The 10,151-nt window shown below is 50.8% G+C and overlaps 1 protein-coding gene across 1 annotated transcript; it reads right to left on the reverse strand.

Moving 5' to 3' along the window:
- Positions 1-306: 306 nt before the first annotated feature.
- LOC120941703 (cyclin-dependent kinase 5 activator 1-like) lies at positions 307-1,817 on the reverse strand. The gene has a single exon (XM_040355292.1). The coding sequence runs from the start codon at positions 1,567-1,569 to the stop codon at positions 688-690; it is 882 nt and encodes a 293-aa protein (XP_040211226.1). The 5' UTR covers positions 1,570-1,817; the 3' UTR covers positions 307-687.
- Positions 1,818-10,151: the final 8,334 nt, after the last annotated feature.

Below are 10,151 nucleotides of genomic sequence, written 5' to 3' on the forward strand. Positions count from 1 at the left end.
AAACGTGTTGGTGGCGGTAACCCCACGTCAAAATGAGCAATAAAGCAGAGGTATCGTCAACCAATGTGGCGTTACTAAACCGAAGTCTGACCCATGTCTATTGTCACATTCATGGATGAAACGGAACTCAAGGAAGTCCAACAAGGCCCCCCCCCCCTCCCCCCAACCGATAATGATCCTCCAGCCTCAGCCGCCCCTCTTTAAATCCTGTTGACTCCAAACCATAATTGGCCGGATGGAGAAGATAGAAAGGATTGAAGGGTCTTGACGTCGTTAACTGCCCAACACGGCTTCCATTATTGTACGTTTTTTTTTTACAGAAAGGTTTGGGGGATTGCTTCGCTTTGGAATGAGTATGAGCAGCCACTACCAAGGTGTAGTGAGGAAAAAAAAAACAACGTGCGGCCCTCGGAGAACACTAGAGGGAATAAGAGGTGGTGAGCGCCAGGCACTTTTTGGCCTAAAAAATAAAAGATGCACGTTGGATGGTGGCCAAAGATGCCTCGAAAAAAATTTCCACCACGGCTCAACGTAGGCAATGCACAAAAGGTTGAATGTGGTCCCATTTCGTATTCTTCTTTTTTTTTTTTTTTTGGCTACTGGATCAAGGTTGGCCAGCAAACATTACGTGTAGGATCTGGCCTTCAAGTGCTGTAAAAGAGCTGGACCTTGTCTCTCCATGGACAGTCACCGGTCTAACACTCTGGAGAACTCATCGCGGTTGCCCTCGTTTTTTAGGTCGGCGAACACCTGGGTGAAGTAGTGCGGGTCGGCGTTAATTCTCAGCATCTTGGCGCTCATGGCGTCAATGATGCAAAGACATCGGTCCCAGAAGGCATCTTTGCCGGTTTCCACCAGGAAAGGCTTGAGAGGGTAAGAGATCTCGTTGCCCATGTAAGAGTAGGAGAGATACAGGCAGGTCAGCAGAGTGGCTTGCAAGTCATGTTCGGTGGCCACAGAGTCCCCATCGATGACATCCCTGCAAAGCAAGTAGACGAACACCACGTTGGCGGGAGTGACGAAGGCCTGGTCTTGCCAGCCCTGAAGAAGCAAGGAGCGGTCCACGCTGCGCAGCCATAGAATTGGGTCTGTCGGTGACAAATGTTTCAGCCGGTAACACCTCCTACAAAGGAATTCCCCAAGGCATTTGAGTAGTTCGCCGGTGGAGGCTTGGACTATAACCCTCTTTGGAGAGCCGCCGCCGGTGGTGCCGGAGACATTCTTGATGGAGGATATCTGCTTGGACGTGAGCGGGGCGAGAGGCTGGTTGTCAAAGCTGGAGAGGTTGGCACAGGATAAGGACTTTTTCACATTCTCGTGGTTCAGGTGGGCAACGTCCTTCTGGTAATTGCTGTTGGCGGTTCCCTTCCTCGAGGTCTTCTTTTTGGTGGAAGCCACCAGCCTTTTCCAGGTCAGGGCGGGGATAAACATGGAGTGCCGCTTTAAAGCCTTATCGGGTTTCTGCCCGCTGCCCTTGCTGACACTGTTGTAATGCGCCAGGGAACCCGAGCCGTCGTCGTAGAGGCTGGCTTTCCGGGAACCCGGAGACAGGGAGAGGACCGTGCCCATTGCTCAACAGAGATCTTCACCAGGAAAAAAAAAAACCCGATGACTGGGAGGAGCGACCTCGGAGAAAAAGCAATTAGTCCAATAAAGATCCAATCTTCTCAGGGAGAATTAATTACCGGCGGAGGAATGAAACTGGCAGTTCTTTGTTGCCTGCATTGCAGGACACATGCAGCTTTATCTCTCCCCCCCCCTTCTCCCGATTAGGGCACGCTGGTAAACAAGAGCTCAGTGGTCTCGCCAATCCCCCCAACCCCCAATGAAAGTCCACTCACAAGAAATAATTCAATTAGCCAGCTGATTCATTATCCGAGGGTCTCCCGTGATGTGGAGGGAGGCGGGTGATGGTATTAGCTGCACGGTGGTCTGCAGATAGCTGGAGAAGAAGGTGGTGGTGGTGGGGGGGGGGCATTCGATGTTGCCAGGGATAAAATGGAATGTAGATTGGAGATTGGCTCGCTCCCCACCTTCAACAACAAATCTTTTATCGATCTGTCCTTGTTTAGCTCCTTGATGAGGATCTCCTCCAAAGCCCCCGATCGTTGGTGGGAGGTGGTGGCGGCGGCACAGAGGTTTGCGTTTTTTTACGCAGAATGAGCCATTGGTCTTTGGATAAAAGAGGACCCACCTAGATAAAGGGAGGGTGAGGAACCCGTACCGAGACGATCCAACCTTTGTAGTCCAGGTGGTTGGGGAAACGCGTTGGGGGGGGGGGGGTTGCCCAGCTTTTGTCAGACGAGGGTCTTGGTGGTACCTCAGTGATGCTGAAGCTGATGGAGGGAGGGATGGAGGGGGTTGGTCTTCCCTTAGGATGAAGGCTGATGAGAGAAGATGGTCTACCACCGGAGATGGTCTATCCCCCCGCCACCCGATGCGGCTGCCCCCCCCTTGAACCCTGAGCTGTCAGTGGTTGCTGGAGGTGCAGATCTGCCGCATTGGTCAGGGGGGAAGGCAGTGCTGAGCATCTGATCGGAGATCAGGAGACGTTGAATAGAGAGAGGGAGAGGGGCTGATCCTCATTCTCAGCTCACAGACATCTCCGTTGCGGCTGATCCAACCAGCTCTGGGCTTCCAGGGAGGGGGGGGGGAACACACAGGCGCTGTGATTTGCTGTCAGCCTGAGCCCCCCCCCCCTCCTGAATGGAGATGTCAGTGTGCTGTAAGGCAGGAATTGTGCTGCCACCCGCTGGCGGCTCTCTGGTAGGACGCTTTTGTTTTTCCAAGATGCAAATCACGACACGCTACATTGTAACAGATGGTGAAAAAAAAAGAGAAAGGAAACAATTGAATGGATGAAAACGGCGGCAAAAACCGGCCACACGACGTGGGAGTGCCCCATCGTTTCTCCCCGACGCAATTACACCGCGTTTACCGTTCGATGTTTTGTTTGGGGAACCGCGCAGCGTGCGTTATTGTGCGTATATTGCGTATGAGAGCATGCGCTGCGTTGCGGTGCATTTTTTCTTCCTCCCTTTTTTTTTCGTGCTTCCAGGTTATAAGGACACGTTCCAACCACATCGCGTGCGATATCACGCGTGCAATGAGAGCGCGGGCTGCAATGCGTACAGCGAGCGTTGATTCTGTGTATAACGTGTGCGCCGGTGGTCTCCAAACTGCGGCCCTTTGTTTCCTTTATCTGTCATTTGGAACACTATTCCTCCCATTGACACCAATTATGGGACACTATTCCTCCCACTGACACCAATGATGGGACACTATTCCTCCCACTGATACCAATGATGGGGCACTATTCCTCCCACTGACACCAATGATGGGACACTATTCCTCCCACTGACACCAATGATGGGACACTATTCCTCCCACTGACACCAATGATGGGACACTATTCCTCCCACTGACACCAATGATGGGACACTATCCCTCCCACTGACACCAATGATGGGACACTATCCCTCCCACTGCTCGAACCACATGGGGCCACAGCATCCAATCCTCAGGAAACCATAGTGGAACCGTGTTACTCTTGACTTCTTCTCCAACGACAGCGGGCTAGATTCAGGTAGCTGCGCCCCTTCTTACGGCGGAGCAGCGTATCGTATTTACAGGAGCAAGTGCAGTATTCACAAAGCACTTGCTCCTTAAGTTGCGGCGGTGTAGCGTAAAAGGGGCCGGCGTAAGCGCGCGTAATTCAAATGTGGAAGGGGGGGCGTGTTTTATGCTAATGTGTGATGACCTGACGTGATTGACGTGTTTTACGAACGGCGCATGCGCCGCCCGTGTACATATCCCAGCGTGCATTGCTTCAAATGACGTCATTGTTTTCGACGTGAACGTAAATTACGTCCAGCCCTGTTCGCAAACGACGCAAAAAATAAAAATTTCGAAGCGGGAACGACGCCCATACTTAACATTGGCTGCGCCTCCTAATAGCAGGAGCAACGTTGCGCCGAAAAAGCCTTACGCAAACGACGTAAAAAAAAACTACCGCCGGGCGCACGTACGTTTGTGAATCGGCGTAACTAGGTCATTTGCATACATTACGCCGAAAACGAGGGAGCGCCACCTAGCGGCCAGCGTGAGAATGCACCCTAAGATACGACGGCGTAAGAGACTTATGCCAGTCGCATCTTAGGCTAATGTCGGCGTATCTTGCTTTCTGAATACAGAAAGAAGATACGCCGGCGCAGCTTTGAATTTACGCGGCGTATCTATGGATACGCCGGCGTAAACCGTTGCTGAATCTAGCCCGGTGCTGCTCCAGAAGAGCGCCACCTCCAGCGGAGAAAGAAGAATGCAGGCGACTACAAGAAGTCACTGAGCACCGCAGAAAACAAAACTGAAAGCAAAAGCGTAAAAAAAATATGTATAATAATAATAAAAAAAAGGATTTAAAGCGTCCCTGTCCCCCCGCGCTCACACGCGTCGCTCCCGCGCGCACGCAAGCAGCGATCGTTCCACACATGTGAGCTATCACCACGAACGTCTGATCATGGGCAGCACCACGCCTCCTCTGTAAATGTGAAGTGATAACATGTAAAGGCATTTAAAGCTTGGCCGATGGATAGTAAAATTCACGCCGTTTGTCGCCGTTGCGCGCAATTTTAAAGTGTGACGCGTTTGGTATTTATTTACTCGGCGTAAAATCATCTTCTTTTATATTTTACAAAAATATTGGGTTATGTATTGTGGGTTTTTTTTTTGCATTATACTGCGGCTCGTTTCCCGCAAATCGCAGCAGGTGTACGTCGGCTCCTTTAAGAGCCGTAGCCGTGCGGCGCCGGAACCCCCCCCTCCCCCCGGAAGCCACCTGTGATCGCAGGTAAGAGAGCCAGAACGGGGATCTGTCAATGGGGTAGATTCAGGTACCTTTTGTGGCGGCGTATCCTCCATATACGCCGCCGTAATTTGAATTCCGCGCCCGCGTAGCGTTACGCCGATTCACAAAGGCAGTTACGCTGAAAAAATAGGCTTCCTCCACCGACGTAACTTGATTGCGGCGGCGTAGAATTGTGTGCAATATCACTTTGGCCGCTAGGGGCGCTTCCGTTGTTGTCGGCGTAGAATATGCTAATTACCTAGATACGCCGATTCACAAACGTACGTGCGCCCGGCGGTAGTTTTTTTACGTCGTTTGCGTAACTCGTTTTCGTCGTAACGCTGCTCCTGCTATTAGGAGGCGCAGCCAATGTTAAGTATGGACGTCGTTTCCGCGTCGAAATTTTAAAATTTCACATCGTTTGCGTAACTCGTCCGTGAATGGGGCTGGACGCCATTTACGTTCACGTCGAAACCAATGACGTCCTCGCGACGTCATTTAGCGCAATGCACGTCGGGAAATTTTAGGGACGGCGCATGCGCAGTACGTTCGGCGCGGGAACGCCCCTAATTTAAATGATCCACGCCCCCTACCCGAGTCATTTGAATTATGCGGGCTTGCGCCCGGGGGATTTACGCTACGCCGCCGCAACTTACGGAGCAAGTGCTTTGTGAATACAGCACTTTCTCCTGTATGTTACGGCGGAGTAGCGTAAATACGATACGCTGCGCCGCCGTTTAAATTGCGCGCCCCCTACCTGAATCCACCCCACTGTAAAGAAACAGATCCCTGTTCTGTCTAGGAGGCGAGAGAGATCGTCTGTTCCTAGTGATTAGGAACGGCGATCTGTCTCCTCCTTCAGTCAGTCCCCCCCCCCCACAGTTAGAAACACCTCCCAGGGAACACTTAACCCCCTCGATCGCCCCCTAGTGTTTAACGCTTTCTCATGCCAGTGACATTTATACAGTAATCGTTGCATTTTTATAGCACTGATCGCTGTATAAATGTCAATGGTCCCGAAAAAAGTGTCAAAAGTGTCCGAAGTGTCCGCCGCAATATCGCAGTCCCACTAAAAATCGCAGATCGCCGCCATTACTAGTAAAAAAAAGAAAATGCCATAAATCTATCCCCTATTTTGTAAACGCTATAACTTTTGGGCAAACCGATCACTATGCGATTATTGAGATTTTTTGAGATTGATGAAGAAGAATTTTTTTTTTTTACGTTTTTTGGGGGGATATGTATTACCGCCAAAAGTTAAAATATATATATTTTTTTTTTCAAAATTGACGCTCTTTTTTTCCGTTTATAGCGCAAAAAATAAAAACCTCAGAGGTGATCGAATACCACCAAAATAAATCTCTATTTGTGGGGGGGAAGGGACGTCAATTTTGTTTGGGTACAGCGTCGCACGACCGCGCAATTGTCAGTTAAACACTTCCCGACCGCCGCATGTAGATATACGTCGGCAGAATGGCATGTACAGGCACATTGGCGTACCTGTACGTGCCTGCCTAGATGTGGGTCCGATCGGGACCCCCCCCCCCCTGCTACATGCGGCGGTCGGATTCCCGCGGGGAGCGATCCGGGACGACGGCGCGGCTATTCGTTTATAGCCGCCCCCTCGCGATCGCTCCCCGGAGCTGAAGAACGGGGAGAGCCGTATGTAAACACGGCTTCCCCGTGCTTCACTGTGGCGGCGCATCGATCGAGTGATCCCTTTTATAGGGAGACTCGATCGATGACGTCACACCTACAGCCACACCCCCCTACAGTTGTAAACATACACTAGGTGAACCCTAACTCCTACAGCGCCCCCTGTGGTTAACTCCCAAACTGCAATTGTCATTTTCACAATAAACAATGCAATTTAAATGCATTTTTTGCTGTGAAAATGACAATGGTCCCAAAAATGTGTCAAAATTGTCCGAAGTGTCCGCCATAATGTCGCAGTCACGAAAAAAATCGCTGATCGCCGCCATTAGTAGTAAAAAAATAAAAATAAAATAAAACTATCCCCTATTTTGTAAACGCTATAAATTTTGCGCAAACCAACCGATAAACGCTTATTGCGATTTTTCTTACCACAAATATGTATAAGAATACGTATCGGCCTAAACTGAAGAAAAAAAATATTTTTTATATTTTTTTGGGGGATATTTATTTTAGCAAAAAGTAAAAAATATTGCATCTTTTTCAAAATTGTCGCTCTATTTTTGTTTATAGCGCAAAAAATAAAAACCGCAGAGGTGATCAAATACCACCAAAAGAAAGCTCTATTTGTGGGGAAAAAAGGACGCCAATTTTGTTTGGGAGCCACGTCGCACGACCGCGCAATTGTCTGTTAAAGCGACGCAATGCCGAATTGTAAAAACCCCTTGGGTCATTTAGCAGCATATTGGTCCGGTCCTTAAGTGGTTAAAGCGACGCAGTGCCACAGTGTCGCAAAAAAAATGGCCCCAGGTCATTAACCACTTCCATACCGGGGGGCATTTATACACCTTCCCGCCCAGACCAATTTTTAGCTTTCAGCGCTGTTGCACTTTGAATGACAATTGCGCGGTCGTGCTGCACTGTACCCAAACTAAATTGTTATCATTTTTTTCCCACAAAGAGAGCTTTCTATTGGTGGTATTTGATCATCTCTGCGATTTTTTTTTCTGCAAAAATAAAATAAAAAACATTTTTGTTTTCTCCTTCACTGACGGGCACTGATGGGCACCGATGAGATGGCACTGATGTGGTGGCATTGATGGGCACTGATAAGCAGCACGGATGGGCACGGATAGGCGGCACGGATAGGTGGCACAGATGGGCACGGATAGTCGGCACGGATGGGCACGGATAGGTGGCACGGATAGGCGGCACAGATGGGCACGCATAGGCGGCACGGATAGGTGGCACGGATAGGCGGCACGGATAGGTGGCATGGATAGGCGGCACGGATGGGCACGGATAGGCGGCACGGATGGGCACAGATAGGCTGTGATCAAATACCACCAAAAGAAAGCTCTCTTTGTGGGTAAAAAATTATAAAAATGTATCACGGATGGGCACGGATAGGCGGCATTAATGGGCACAAATAGGTGGCATGGATGGGCACTAATAGGTGGCATGGATGGGCACTGATAGGTGGCACCAACGTATGTGTTGTACTAATTGATGCCAATCAGTGCCAAACAATGCCTGCCAATCAGTGATTCCCATTGCAGGCACCGATTGGCATCCATTATTCGTGTCATCACTGGTGGTCTAGGGTGGCATACCTTTGTTTTACAGTGGGCATCCCTGGTGGTCCAGTGGGCATCCTCGGGGGGGGGGGGGGGGCTGTGCTGATAATCGATCAGCACAAACCCCCGTCACAGGAGCAGCCGATCAGCTCTGACAGACGCGAGTGAGGAAAAGCCGATTACCGTCTCTTCCTGTTTACATCGTGATCAGACGTGATTGGACACAGCTGATCACGTGGTAAAGAGCCTCCGTGAGAGACACTTTACCTTGATCGGTGTTGCGGGGTGTCAGACTGACGCCCCGCAACACCGATCGCCGCGACGCACCGCCCCCGGGGGCGCGCAGCGGCTCAGAATCCTGAGGACGTCATATGAAGTCCACTCAGGATATTGAAACACTTTGCCGACGTCAATCTGTCATTGGCGGGCGGCGAGTGGTTAAGCGGGGGGGGGGGGGGGAGTCTTCCGTGGCGGAAGTGGTTAAAGTTAAAAAAAAAATCATGTGACATAAAGAAATTGCAAAACCCACCAATTTATTCTCCAGGGTCTCTGTTTCTAAAAAAATACAGTGGCGTCACTAGGGTTGGTGTCACCCGGTGCGGTAAAACATGGTGTCACCCCCCCCCCCCCTCTGTCTAGGCTGCCCAGCACCAAGCAGGCAGCACACGGGCATGGGGCGCACCCCAAACCAGCCCCTGTAAATGATAGTATAGGGCAGTATAGTGGCAGGTTAGGGTAGTATAGAGTGGTATAGTGGCAGGTTGCTGCAGTGGGGTGGTATAGGACAGGTTAAGGTGGTATAGGGCATGTTGGGGTGAAATAGTGTAGTTTGGGGTGGTATAGTGCAAGTTAGGGTGGCATAGGGCAAGTTGGGATGGCGTGGGAAAGGTTGGGGTGGTACAGGGCAAGTTAGGGTGGCATTGGGCAGGTTGGGGTGGTATAGGGCAAGTTATGGTGGCATAGGGAAGATTGGGGTGGTACAGGGCAAGTTAGGGTGGCACAGGGCAAGTTGGGGTGGCATGGGAAAGTTTGGGGTGGTACAGGGCAGGCTGGGGTGGTACAGGGCAGGCTGTGGTGGCACAGGGCAGGCTGGGGTGGTACAGGGCTGGCTGGGGTGGTACAGGGCTGTTTGGGGGGTACAGGGCAGGCTGGGGTGGTACAGGGCAGGCTGTGGTGGCACAGGGCAGGCTGGGGTGGTACAGGGCTGGCTGGGGTGGTACAGGGCTGTTTGGGGGGTACAGGGCAGGCTGGGGTGGTATAGGGCTGTTTGGGATGGTATAGGGCTGTTTGGGGTGGTACAGGGCAGGCTGGGGTGGTACAGGGCAGGATGGGTGATACAGGGCAGGTTGGGGTGGTACAGGGCAGGCTGGGGTGGTACAGGGCAGGCTGGGTTGTTACAGGGCTGTTTGGGGGGTACAGGGCAGGCTGGGGTGGTACAGGGCAGGCTGGGATGGCACAGAGCAGGCTGGTATTGCACAGGGCAGGCTGGGCATGTCAGCTAAAAAAACAAAAAAAAAACGGGATGGTGTCACCCGGTGCGGACCGCACCCCCTGCACCCCCCTAGCAACGCCTCTGAAAAAAAAAATATATATATATATAATGTTTGGGGGTTCTAAGAAATTTTCGAGAAAGAAAAAAAATGATAGTTATACGCAAACAAAAAGTGCCGGAAAATAATTCAATGAATTGAATCTGATTTATTTTTATATTGCCCCGCCTTCTTTTTATCCCTCTTGCAGCTATATATCTATTTTTGTGTGCTGGGCGCCCTCCGGTGGTTCTTCTGTATTCCGCGCTTTGTTAAGCGATTGAACGCGATTTTTGGTACTTTTTGTCGGAGATCTTTTCTTAACCACTTCAGGCCCCGGGACCATTTGGCTGGCCAAGGACCGGGGGCCACTTCTTTGCGATTCGGCACTGCGTCGCTTTAACTGACAATTGCGCGGTCGTGCGACGTGGCTCCCAAACAAAATTGGCGTCCTTTTTTCCCCACAAATAGACCTTTCTTTTGGTGGTATTTGATCACCTCTGCGGGTTTTTTATTTTTTTGCGCTATAAACAAAAAATAGAGCGACAA

This window comes from Rana temporaria, chromosome 5 (genome assembly GCF_905171775.1).
Source record: "Rana temporaria chromosome 5, aRanTem1.1, whole genome shotgun sequence".
In the NCBI taxonomy this organism is placed as follows: Eukaryota; Metazoa; Chordata; class Amphibia; order Anura; family Ranidae; genus Rana; species Rana temporaria.